The following is a 13276-nucleotide window of genomic DNA, read 5'->3' as shown; positions in this document are numbered from 1 at the left end:
AAGTAATAGTTAAGAGCTATCCTTCAATGTTAAAGAAAATTTGTACCTTGAACACAGTAGGAATCTCAAACTTTGGAACTGAAAAGACTCACTCAGGGTGCATATTAAAATTTCAGATTGCTGGGCTTGCCCTGGGACTTCTGGTTCAGTAGACCTGACAGGTATGGCCCAGATATTTGCATATAAAGGTCCCTTGTGAATCAATGTGATGCAATGATACAGGAACCAAACTTTCAGAAATATAATACTGCCCTTGTGTGGTTCAGTGGGTCGGGCATCGTCCTGGTTCACTTCGTAGGTTGTGGTAGCAATCCTTGGTAGGGGGCGTGCAGGAGGCTTGAGAGTGTTCCTTTCACATCGATGTTTCTCTTTTTCCCTCTCCCTTCCTCTCTCTCTGTAAAAAAAAGAGAGAAATGTAATATTAAATTATTGCTGCCGAAACCGGTTTGGCTCAGTGGATAGAGCGTCGGCTTGCGGACTGAAAGGTCCCAGGTTCGATTCCGGTCAGGGGCATGTACCTGGGTTGCGGGCACATCCCCAGTAGGAGGTGTGCAGGAGGCAGCTGATCGATGTTTCTCTCCCATCGGTGTTTCTAACTCTCTCTCTCCCTTCCTCTCTGTAAAAAATCAATAAAATATATTTTAAAATAAATAAATAAATAAATTATTGCTGATTGGCTATATTTTTATGCAGACATTTAAAAATTCTTTTTAAAAATTTAACATACATTTTTTAATCCTCACCTGAGGAGTGAGGATATTTTTTCCATCGATTTTTATTAAAAATTTTATTGATTTTTTTTTTTTTTTTACAGAGAGGAAGGGAGAGGGAGAGGGATAGAGAGTTAGAAACATCGATAAGAGAGAAACATCAATTCAGCTGCCTCCTGCATGCCTCCTACTGGGGATGTGCCCGCAACCCAGGTACATGCCCCTGACCGGAATCGAACCTGGGACCCTTCAGTCCGCAGGCCGATGCTCTATCAAGGATAGAGCCTGCAACCAAAGCACGTGCCCTCACCAGAATCGAACCCAAGACCCTTCAGTCCATGGGCCAATGCTCTAACCACTGAGCAAAACAGGCCACTGCTAATTGCCATTTATTGAATTTTGATGTTGGTGTATTTCTTCTCATTTTACTGATGAAGACATGGTGAAGCTAAGTATTTTTCTGAAAGATCTCAAGTCTCACAGTGGCAGAATCAGTATTTGACTTCTCATCTATCTGACTTCAAAGCTGGGTTCATTACATTAACATTAGTAATTTGGATTATAGATGGATACTTTATTTTATTGAATGAATAACTATAGGATTCCTTTAAGTAGTGCGCTTCCATTGGACTCTTTCTATATATATACTTTTTTTATTGATTTCAGAGAGGAAGGAAGAGAGAGAGAAATATCAATGACAAGAAAGAATCATTGGTTGACTGCTTCCTGTACGCCCCACACTGGGGATTAAGCCCACAACCCGAGCATATGCCTTGACCAGGAATCAAAATTGTGACCTTCTAGTTCATAGGTCAGCACTCCACCACTGAGCTATGCCAGCTGGGCTCCATTGGACTCTTTTTTTTTTTTTTAAGTGTATTTTTATTGATTTTTCAGAGAGGAAGGGAAAGAGAGAGAGAGAAAGAAACATCAGTGATGAGAGAGAATCATCGATCGGCTGCCTCCTACATGCTCCTTACTGGGGATCGAACCCACAACCCGGGCATGTGCCCTTGACTGGAATTGAATTTGGGACCCTTCAGTCCGCAGTCCAATGCTCTATCCACTGAGCCAAACCGGCTAGGGCTCCATTGGACTCTTAATATTGAATTTTCTTGCAATGTTCAAGAGTAGATCTACCATTAAAACTATACCACCATACTGCTTTATGCAGAGTAGAGCTCGTTAAATGGTGATACATAAATGTAGCTTAAATAGGTTAGTTTTGGAATTCCACATGACTACATTAAAGTTCTCTACTCTTTAAGATTCACATGCTTATTTGTAAATCTTGGAAAAGTAATTTTTCACCTTAAACCACTGTAAGGAGTAAAGGAGATAATGTATATAAAGCATCTAGCACTCAATAAAAAGTAGTTTTAAAAAGAACAATGTTATAATCCTGAAATGCTACATTTAGAGTATAAATTGGGATTCTAGGTAGATACTGGGTAGACAGATCCAAGAATTATTAGATAGGAAGAATCATTAGGACCACTCAGGGCAAGTAGGAGAAAGTAGTCATTTAGAGGCAAAGGTTATAGACTTGATATTTGCTGTGTGATATTTGATATGTGGTTAAAGACAAGAATGGGAAAGTTAGAAAGCAGTATTGGATTGTGAGTGTAAGTTTTTTACTTCTGAAGATGTTCTGAGGAGAAAAAGAAGTAAAAGATTTGAAAGGCAAAAAAGATTGAAATTGTGTATTAGTTGAACAACTACATGAAAAGATAGATGAATACATGAACAAATTAATTCAAAACATATTTGAGGCCAGATACTATCAATTTATTATATTTTTAAAATACATTTTTATTGATGTCAAAGAAGGGGAATGGAGAGAGATAGAAAAGAAACATCAATGATGAGAGAAAATCATTGATCTGCTGCCTCCTACACACTGCCCACTGGGGATTGAGTTCGAAACCTCAGCCTGTGCCTTGACTGAAAATTGAACTGTGACCTCCAGGTTCAGAGGTCGGCGCTCAACCACTGAGCCAGATCATGGCAGCTGAGCCAGATCAGTTTCTTGTTCAGTCAAGCATGTCCCTAGTGGCGGTTCCAGAATTTCTCTAAAAGTGAAATTTGGGAGTAGCAATCTGGTTGAAAGAGTGCATGAATGGTCTGGGTGGGGAAGGGGATTTGTCTTGACTGCAATTTCTTAGCACTTTACATCAGATTCAGAAAATACCAAAGAACAGGGAGGGGCACTGATTGAGATTGTGGCTGGAACTAATTCCCCTCAGGCTCATCTTCAACTCAGCCATAGTAGAGGTGTGTAGCCAAACAATAGCAAATTAATGAGATACTCCTTTCAACAGATGTACAAAGAGCTACCTCAGATAGAGGTGGAAGAATTTATTCTCCCTGGGGGGACAGTAGAGGGAAAGATTTTATAAAAAGATGTGATTTTAGTTGAGTCATTTCTCACACTTGAAAAACTGAATTGATGTTCTAAACAATAACAAAAAAGGGGAGCAATAGCCCTAACCAGTCTGGCTCAGTTGTTAGAACAGTGGCCCACCGACTGAAGGGTCTCGGGTTCAATTCGGTCAAGGGCATGTTCGGGAGGCAACCAGCAGCCAGTGGATGTGTCTCTCTCACACTGATATTTCTCTCGGTCTCTTCCCCATCTTTCCACTTTCTCTGAAAATCAATGGAAAAAGTATCCTCGGGTGAGGATTAACAAAAAGAAACAAGGGAACAATATAGACTTTCAAAGAAACAGAAAAGTCAGAGACCCTGACAGACTTTAATGGAGGTAAGGCAGGAAATAAGGGTGGTTATGTGCAGGCTCCCTCATTGTACAGTTTAAGGGCTGCAGCAGCACCCGAGGACAGTCCATAGCTTGGCTCATAAGTACTTGTATGCCCCCTTCCCTCTCTTCCTTCTTTTTTTTTTTCATTTAAGAAACATGTTATGTATTCAATGCTTGGCTTGGCAGACACTTTGCTGGGTACAGATAACAGAGAAGAGCAAAACAGCCCAGAACTAAGCAAGGCATGCGAGTTTGACAGGCTTGTATGTAGGTGTAGCTGACAGTTGCACTGTGTGTACGTTAAGTGGAGGCTCAAGCCTGATGCCTGGACCTATGAGGCCAGAGCCAGCGTGCAAGGACCTGTTGCTGCTGGGCCTTAAGGTGCCTGATTTAAAGTGAATCAGCCCTGGCTGGGTAGCTTAGTTGGTTAGAGCGTGGGTCCTGTATGCCAAGCTTATGGGTTTGATCCCCAGCAGGGCACATACAAGAATCAACCAATGAATGCATTAATGGAACAACAAATCTGTTTTCTCTCTCACTCTCTAAAATCAAATCAATAATAATAATAATAATAAAGTTAAAGTGAATATTAATCCTGTGTGCTGTGGAGAGTGGTCAGAGGCCTACGAAGAGGGGGAGCAACAGCCCTAGCTGGTTTGGCTTATGAATAGAGCATCAGCCTGCAGACTGAAGGGTCCCAGGTTCGATTCCAGTCAAGGGCACATGCCCGGATTGCAGGCTCGATCCCAGTGAAGGGGTGAGGGGAGGGGAGGGGGGTGGGGCGTGCAGGCGTGCAGGAGGCAGCTGATGGATGATTCTCTCATCATTGGTGTTTCTATCTCTCCCTCTCCTTTCCTCTCTAAAAAATCAATAAAATGTAAAAGAGGGGAGCAACATGTTAATAGTTAAGAATTGACTTTCATTAAGGATTTACTGCCAAGTCCCAACCAAGACCCCACCCTTGAACACCTGGGGACTAAAAGAATGCAGATCTTTGGGAACTACCTAAATCTACTAAATCAAGGGCGTGACCCAGAAATCAGCAGTTTAATCAGGAATATCTTCAGGCCATTGTTATGTACAGTTAAACCTTGAGAACCTTGGGCCTCACACCTTTTCTTTTCTTTTTGAACATTTTTATTGGTTTCTGAGAGGAAAAGAGAGGGGATAGAAACATCAACCATGAGAGGGAATCGTTGATCGGCTGCCTCCTGCATGCCCCCTACTGGGGATGGAGCCCACAACCCGGGCATGTGACCTTGACCTTGATGTGAATCCAACTCCGGACCCTTGGGTCTGCAGGCCGATGCTCTATCCACTGAGCAAAACCAGCTAGGGCAACCTTTTTTCTTACTTCATTTTGACCTGAAGTAGGTACCATTACCACCCCTATTTGACGGAGGAGGAAACTGAGACATAGGGTTATGAACTTGCCAAAGTCACACCGAGCTAGGGTTGAAATCTAGACAAATCCAGACCCAGCCCTCCGTCCGGAACATTGCCGTGCAGTCACCTCCTCTTGCTGCATGATTTCATGCTAACACTTCAACAAGCATTAAACTCGGAGTTCGGACACCATCTGCGGGTTCCTTCTATTTAGTTTGGTGAACTGGGAGATTAACAGTTTGGGTCCCTCCCGGGTTAAATTCAGGCCAGAACACCTCCAGCCCCGGGGTAGGAGCAGCCCCGCAGGGCAGGGCAGGGCAGGGCAGCGGGCGGGGAAGGGCGGCGCTCGATGACCTCGGCGCTCCGCCGCCGCCTGTTGGACCAGCTCGGGGCTCGCCTGCCCGGCCTGCCGGCTCCCGCGCGCTCCGGCCCGCCCCCGCCGCCATCTTGGCTGGGAAGGAGCGGGCTGCACGCGTGAGTAAATAGTTCACGCCGGGGAAGTCGAGGCTTGACCGCGTCCGTGTGGTGCGGGCGGCGGCGGCGGAGAGGACGCAGTTCTGACCTTCAGGCGTGGGGGTACGTGTCGGGGTCGCCTTGCGAGGTCGCGGGGAATCCTCCGCCGGCGCCCCCTCCGCCCCCTCGCGGCGAGACGCCTCTCCTCCCGGCTTCTCCCGCCCCACGCCGGTCTCCTCCCCCTGTTGAAAGCTGCCCGGGAAAGTGGTGGCGGGAGAGGGCCCGGGCCGGCGCCGTGTGGGCCCGGATGCGAGTTGGAGGCGCCGGAGGAGGGTAGGACCGAGGGTCCGTGCGCCCGGGGCCAGGGGCGCGGACGTGGTCGGTGGGACTGGGAGGCCCTGGGCGGGCGCGCGGGGCCGGGGCCGGGGGTCGCGCCGAGTCGGCGCGGGGTCGTTTCCGTCGGTCACTGGATGTTCTCCTCTTCCGGCCGCTGCCTCAGGGTGGCCGACATGACGGCCCCGGGCCAGGGCCCCCTCGCGCCGCTGCTGGAGACTCTGGAAGACCCCGCCGCCCCCTGTGGAGAGCAGACGGACGCGTACCTGGCGCTGACAAGGTGAGGCCCGCGGGCGGCGGGCTGGGGTGCACGGGGAGGGCGCCGCCTGGGGGGGGTACGCTGGGCGGTGGGTGGGCTTCAGGAGCCAGCCGCCGGGAGGACGCCGGGGTCGCGGCCGGGTGCGGAGGCTGGGAGTGGGCGCGGGACGAGCCGCCGGGAGGACGCCGGGGTCGCGGCCGGGTGCGGAGGCTGGGAGTGGGCGCGGGACGAGCCGCCGGGAGGACGCCGCGTTGGGTGCGGGACGAGCCGCCGCGGCGTCGCCCGAGGTGCCTGCAGCTCAGGTGTGTGTGCGGGAGGAGGGAGTCCGCTCCCGCGTCTCGCAGTCCGAGAGTTTGCTTGGAAGAGGGCATGCTGACGGGAGGAGTGGTTTCCAGTGTAAGTCGCGTCTGTACTGGGACAGTGTGGCAACCCGGAATTTTTTTAATCGAGTTTTATTTTAATTGCAAATGCTTTGTAATCTCTCCTCCCCCACCGCCCTGGGCAAACCATGGAGTTTTCTGCAGTTGGACCTTGCGAGGAGAGGATAACAACCGGTCTAAAACGATAAAGATGGTGCATTTGTGACGGATAGGCTTCCCTGTTCCCTCCTCACATAGAGCAGCGGTTCTCAACCTGTGGGTCGCGACCCCTCTGGGGTCGCCTAAGACCATCGGAAAACACGTATATAATTACATATTGTTTTTGTGATGAGTCACTATGCTTTAATTATGTTCAGTTTGTAACAATGAAAATCCATCCTGCATATCAGATATTTATTTACATTACGATTCATAACAGTAGCAAAATTACAGTTATGAAGTAGCAACGAGAATAATTTTATGGTTGGGGGTCACCAGGACATGAGGAACTGTATTAAAGGGCCGCGGCATTAGGAAGGTTGAGAACCACTGGCATAGAGAAACTGTTGAAACTTGTACAGTGGATGCAGAAGTAATCCTGAAGGTTTTTTTTTTGCTTCAGATGTATGTTGCTTTCTGTACTTACAGTACCTTAAGCACTAGATCAAGTTAATTTGCCAGGCTTCTAACATAAACTTTAAACTTTAGGGAGTGATTATACTTTTGTGTCTATTTGCCTGAACTTTTTATTTCTGCTTTTAAGTCGTATTACTGGAGAAGATGGAAAAGAAGTCATTATAGAAATTGAGAAAAAGCTTCCTCGGTTATGTGAAGTTTTAAAGGTATGTGTCTCTGCTTATTAGGAGTTTTTTTTATTTGTGGGGAAAAGTTTTACCAGTTTACTCCTAAAAACTTTGAATTTAAATAAAGTGAAAGCATATTATAGTACTCTGAGTTCCCTTATAGTTTTCCCTCACTTCATCTAACTCCATGTCCCTGTAAGGTTACTCTTTAGTTCCCATTTTGCAGAACAGATTGGTTTAATTTGTCCAAGGCTATTTGAGTCCAAAATCTTTGCTCTTAATTTAAAAGCAGTGATTGGAGATTATTTCATCTGTTTTATCTCCTTTTGTAGGAATGTACTCCTAAGTAATGACTTTATAATTTTGGTTTTGGTGTATTTGTCTTCACACACCCTTAATTTTGCTACTCTTGCCAGGTTAAGAACCGTTACGAAGGTTATCTGTGTCACGTGTTTATGGAAAGGTGGTAGAATTTAACCTCAAACTGAAGACCTATGTTCTTGTCCTCACTTGAGTACCCTGTAGCTTTGTGACCTTCCTTAACACTTTAATTTTCTTGTTTTTAGAATTAAGAGGTTGAATGCCATCTTTAAAGTCCCTTTGAGTTCTTACTTTTATCTTGTTTTTGTGCTTTTAAAATATAAGTTTTCTATCCAGATAGATATTCATTGTACTTTTTAGCATGATTTCTAACTAAATGTTGAGGCATTTGAGGTTCTCTCTACCTCAAAGTATCCTGTTACAGTGATCAGGAGCATACTTTATTGTGTAGTAATTAGTTCAAGACGTGAATAGTATTGTCATACAATATCAGTGGTATTACTTGTTATCCCATTTTTCTTTGTCATGTTCCACATTCCTGTCGTATAATCATGCTCTGCATAATGATGTTTTAGTCAACAACTTGAACCAACCGACTATACAATGGTGGTCCCATAAGATTGTATGTAATGAAGCTGACAAATTCCTGACATTTTAGCCAGCATAACGCTATAGCTCAAGAGTTACTCTTGCCCTAGCTGGTTTGGGTCAGTGGATAGAGCGTCAGCCTGCAGACTGAAGGGTCTCCGTTCGATTCCGGTCAAGGGCGCCCATGCCTGGATTGTGGGCTGGATCCTCGGTGCAGAAGGCAGCCCATCAGTGACTCATCACTGATGTTTCTATGTCTCCCTTTCTTTCTATAATCAGTTTTTTAAAAAATGTTACTCTTGTGATACTGGTGTAAACAAACTACTATGCTGCCAGTCCTATAAAAGTATATCACATACAGTTATGTACAGTGCATATAATATTTGATAATGATAATATGTGCTTATTGGCTTATGTATTTACTATATTATACTTACTAATCATTATTTTAATGTGTACTCTTTCTGCTTATAAAAAAAGTGCTGTAAAACAGTATTGTAGCTTGGCAGCAGTCTCATACATCTCACTTACCACATCTCTTGATTGTATCGTTTTTCTTGTGCTTGATTTAATCTCATGTTTCATAAAGGCTTGTAGCCTCAGAGCAGCAGGTTATGTCATATAACCTAGGCATGTAGTAGACTATACCTTCTAGGTTTGTATAAGTGTGCCCTATGATGGTCTCACAATGATAAAATTGCCTAATGTCGCATTTCTCAGAACATACCCCTGTCACTAAGTTGCACAAGACTATTTGATGTGATAAAAACATGCATTTTCATATATTTAGTACTTGACAATGTGTAGGGTCAGGAACTCAATTGCATGCATTTCGAATCAAGATGCACTGTTTTAGATAGGGTTTGTAACTAAAATACCTGATGAATAATTACAGTTGACTGTTGAACAACTCGGGTTAGAGGCACTAACCCTCTCTTCCTCCTTGTAGTAAAAAATCCACATAACTTTTGACTTCCCTAGAACTTAACTATATTTAGAAATGTCTGGGTGAGTATAATACTGATAGGACAGTCAACAGAAGCTTTATGTGTGAATTACTAAGCACTAAAAGGATATTTGAATTCTTTTAGAATAGGAATCATACTAGGTGAAATGTGTTATTTAGAATTCTGCTAGTATTATTTCCGTGAACCCACCACATTCTTAAAGGTAAGACACCATTTTTAAGAAACCCTTTCAGGCATTATGTATTTAATAAAAGTTTATTTACAGACACATGCTAGCTATTATCCAGGAGATACAGTAGTAGCTCTCAGTCTTTTTTTCTTTTTAAATATGTCTTTATTGATTTTTTAGAGAGGAAGGGGGAGAGAGAGAGAGAGAGAGAGAAAGAGAGAGAGAGAGACAGAGAGAGAGAGAGAGAGAGAGAGAGAAACATCGATGAGCCGGCCGGTGTGGCACAGTGGTTGAGTGCTGACCTATGAAATAGGAGGTCATGGTTCGATTCCCAGTCAGGGCAGATGCCCAGGTTGCAGGATCATGGCCTAATTGAGCTGGCAACCTAAGCATGTGCCCCGAGTGGGAATCAACCTGAGACCTTTTATGTTTGAGTCTGTTGCTTACCCATTATGGAAGGGCTTTCATCCTATTGTTTATTTTCTATCTAGTGTCTTTAGCATCTTCCATTTGGTTGACTTTTCCTTTGCCTTCAGATATGTGGAAATGTTCTTTATCTTTTAAGAAAAATGTTCTTTTTTGTTATCTTTTATTTATTGATTTTAGATATAGGTAGGAGTGGGGGAGAGAGAGAGAGAGAGAAACATTGATTTGTTCCACTTATGTATTCATTGGTTGCTTCTAGTATGTGCCCTGATAGGGATTGAACCCGCAACCTTGGTATATTGGGGCAACACTCTAACCAACTGAACTACCAGGCCAGGGCCAAGAAAAATGTTCTTTATTTTGTTGATCTTTACATAGTTTCCCTCTTTGCCAAGCTATATACATGGACTCCTGGTCTTATTTCATTTACTTTAAAAGATTTATTGATTGGTTTGATTAAAATGTAATTTTGCTTTCTAATCAAACTTTGCTCTCTAAAGATTGATTCACAATTGTACTCATTTGTAACAAGTGTGTGATTTTATTTTATTTTCCCTATAGGCTCACATTTCCAGTCAAAACTCAGAGCTCAGTTGTGCTGCTCTACAGGCGTTGGGGTTTTGTTTATATAATCCCAAAATTACCTCAGGATTATCAGGTAGTTAAATTTATTATGACTTAATATTTTTAAGAGTTTATAAATGTTTACTTTGATGTTTAGAAAAGTACTGTTAACCTCTGTTAGATTCACAATATATTTTTAAAAATATGTTTTTATTTTAGTATTATTTTTTGGAGAGAGAAAAACATCGATGTGAGAAACATTAATTAATTGCCTCCTGTATGCACCCCAACCGGGGATCGAACCCAAAATCTGGGTATGTGCCCTGACGCGATTCAAACCAGCAACCTTTCGGTGCATGGGACAGTACTCAACCAACTGAGCCACACTAAACAGGGCTGATAACATAATTCAGATGTTTAAATTATTATTGGAAAGCTTTATTTTTTCTTAGACATAGCTCTTTGATAATTGTAAAATTTGCTCTAAAAGAAAATAAGCTTATTTATAAATGTTATGAAAACTTGAACATTCTCCTTTGGAAAACTCTTATCTGCTTTAGAAGTTAATTTAGATGGTCACTTATTTTGTATAAGCACATACAGTAAGGAATGTGCTGAATTAGAATGTTTTTACATAGTGGTAAGTGGGATGATTTGGAACTAAAAATGGTAATGAAAACAAGACTTAACTGATGCTTTCTAAGTTTTCAACTAATCTAATTGTTGCTCTAAGTTAGCAGTTTGACATGGTAAAGGAAACCTAGGAAATGATCTTTAGAGAAGGGAAATCGGGAATTAGGGAATAAAGATGTCAGAAAGTGGTTAACATCTGTTTTCTGAGGGAGAAGTTTCTGCTCTTTTTAATGTACAGGGTGAGGCAAAAGTAGGTTTCCAGTTTATATGGAAAATAATAATAAATAATAATACAAGAACAATCTTTAACATGCTCATAACTGTAAATCTACTTTTGCCCTACCCTGTATACAAATGGTAGCGATCTAAAGTAGTTGTTCATTTTGAGACAGATGTAGGGTTCATAACTTCTTGCCAAAAATTATCTTGTATGTTCAAATCTACTAACGACATCTATAAAATTAATTGCACAAAATATCTGATTTAGAGTCTACTATTTTCTCTAAATATACCATCTTACCTATTTTTGTGTTTTTGGAAAGTAGTTTGATATCAGCATTGGTTCTTTGGTCCTTCTCTTTGGATATGCATTTAATTTTTTTCTCTATTTTTATATTTGGTGTTTTAAAGGACGTAAACTATTCCACATAATTAAAGCTGTCTGTTTTTCAGAGAAAAATATTCAAGAACTGCTTTCAAAATTGAATGATAATGTTAAGAGTTCAGACAAAAATGTACGTACGAGGGCACTTTGGGTGATATCCAAGCAGACGTTCCCCACTGAAGTTATTGGCAAAGTAGTGAGTATAGTTTTTATATATATATCTTCTTAAATACATGCTATTTAAAAAAAATTCAGGCTTACTTGATTTGAATTTATTTTCTATCTTTTAGGTACCCAGTATAATTGATTCATTAGAAATAGTATTTAATAGAGGAGAGATGCATTCTGCTGTTGTTGATTACGAAGCATTAAATGTCATCATAAGGTATGAATTTGGATGCTCTGCAAATTGGAAGAATAGTTTCAGGAAGTTCAGAATTTACTTCAAGGAGAGGACTTTTGGGACTTGAATTTGAGTTAGACATTAAAGAGGGAAATGTCTTGTAGACTAAAAGTCTCAAGAAAAAAGTAACAGGAAGAAGGAGGAAATATTTGTGCTTAAGTTAGTAGGTCTCTTTGTTTAATTTTACTGAGATAGTCTTAAAAGTAAAGTCTTGGTTAGGCTGCTGCTGCTAACACAATTCTGGGTTTAAAAATTATTTCTTGCTTTAGCCGGTTTGGGTCAGTGGATAGAGCATTGGCCTGCGGACTGAAGAGTACTGGGTTGGATCCCGGTCAAGGGCACTTGCCCGGGTTGCTGCAGCCTATCAGTGATTCTCATCATTGATGTTTCTATCTCTCCCTCTCTCTTCCTCTCTGAAATCAATTAAAAAATGTTTTTTTAACAAAGGAAGAGATGATGAATTTATAGTAAATGTAAACACATTAAAAAATGTGTTTCTGGCCTAGCCGGCGTGGCTTAGTGGTTGAGCGTTGACCTGTGAACCAGGAAGTTGAGGTTCAATTCCCAGTCAGGGCACATGCGCAGGTTGCAGGCTCAATCCCCAGTGGTGTGTGCAGGAGGCAGCCGAGCAATAATTCTCTCATCATTGATGTTTCTCTCTCCCTCTCCTCCTTTGTTCCTTTCTGGAATCAATAAAAATATATTTTTTAAAAATTATTTTTGTTAAAGCTTTTTTAAAGTAGACTCCTAAGTGAGTTATAGTGGGTAGTTAGGATGTGAGTAACAGTGCTTAGCGGGAGATGGCAAAACAAGAAAATTCCTGCTCCTTCTCATCCTGCTCTTTGTTGATAACATTTGTTTTAAAGTTTTCTTTAGTAGTTGAGCTATTTGCTCTAATTAAATGTTCTGATGCCCTCATTGATTCTCACATTATATCACAGTTCTCTGGCTATCCCATAAGAACACTGAATTTACTTGTATAAAAATAATTAGTATTTAAAAAAACTTTAAAGACAAAATACCTTCTTATTTTAAAAATGTATAAGAATAATACAGAAATAGAAAAATTAGCCAGAAAAAAATAAATTTTTTTGTGTGTGTGAATATATGTACATATTCTAAAACGTTCCATACCATGCGTATTTCTGTGTGTGCTGCTTATTTTCCTGGTAGTTTAGACATAAAAGGTGAGGTCAGGATAATTTATTAATTGATTTCTCTCTTATAGGCTAATTGAACAAGCCCCAATTCAAATGGGAGAAGAGTCAATTAGGTGGGCAAAACTGGTCATTCCTTTAGTTGTTCATTCAGCCCAAAAGGTACATTTGCGGGGAGCGACTGCCCTAGAGATGGGAATGCCATTGTTGCTTCAGAAACAGCAAGAAATAGCATCTATCACAGAGCAGCTTATGACCACTGTAAGTATTACTTTTTATAAGGATTTTTTGAATACTGCATTGTAAGGTTCTTCACCGTGCTTGGGGCTCATATTGGTATAATTGTACTGTGATTTAGGAAATTCTCTTTGAATTAAAACAA

The 13276-nt window shown here is 41.8% G+C and overlaps 1 protein-coding gene across 7 annotated transcripts in view; it reads left to right on the top strand.

Annotated features, from left to right (window-relative positions):
- The first annotated feature begins 5278 nt into the window (after positions 1–5278).
- RIF1 (replication timing regulatory factor 1) overlaps positions 5279–13276 on the top strand; it is a 61827-nt gene continuing 53829 nt past the window's right edge. For 3 of the 7 annotated variants that reach the window (XM_036318664.1, XM_036318663.1, XM_036318658.1), the window contains exons 1-6: positions 5707–5920; positions 7022–7100; positions 10095–10191; positions 11403–11530; positions 11625–11719; positions 12966–13155. In XM_036318664.1, the coding sequence (XP_036174557.1) occupies positions 5778–5920; positions 7022–7100; positions 10095–10191; positions 11403–11530; positions 11625–11719; positions 12966–13155 (732 nt within the window). In that variant the 5' untranslated portion in view covers positions 5707–5777. Of the gene's footprint in view, positions 5431–5486; positions 5641–5704; positions 5921–7021; positions 7101–10094; positions 10192–11402; positions 11531–11624; positions 11720–12965; positions 13156–13276 lie in introns of those variants that run through there. The other 4 variants (XM_036318661.1, XM_036318659.1, XM_036318660.1 and 1 more) reach the window with 4 other exon arrangements.

This window comes from Myotis myotis, unplaced genomic scaffold (genome assembly GCF_014108235.1).
Source record: "Myotis myotis isolate mMyoMyo1 unplaced genomic scaffold, mMyoMyo1.p scaffold_m19_p_8, whole genome shotgun sequence".
NCBI lineage: Eukaryota > Metazoa > Chordata > Mammalia > Chiroptera > Vespertilionidae > Myotis > Myotis myotis.
The sequence above is the reverse complement of the archived record's forward strand: the minus strand, read 5'-3'. Positions and strand labels throughout refer to the sequence as shown.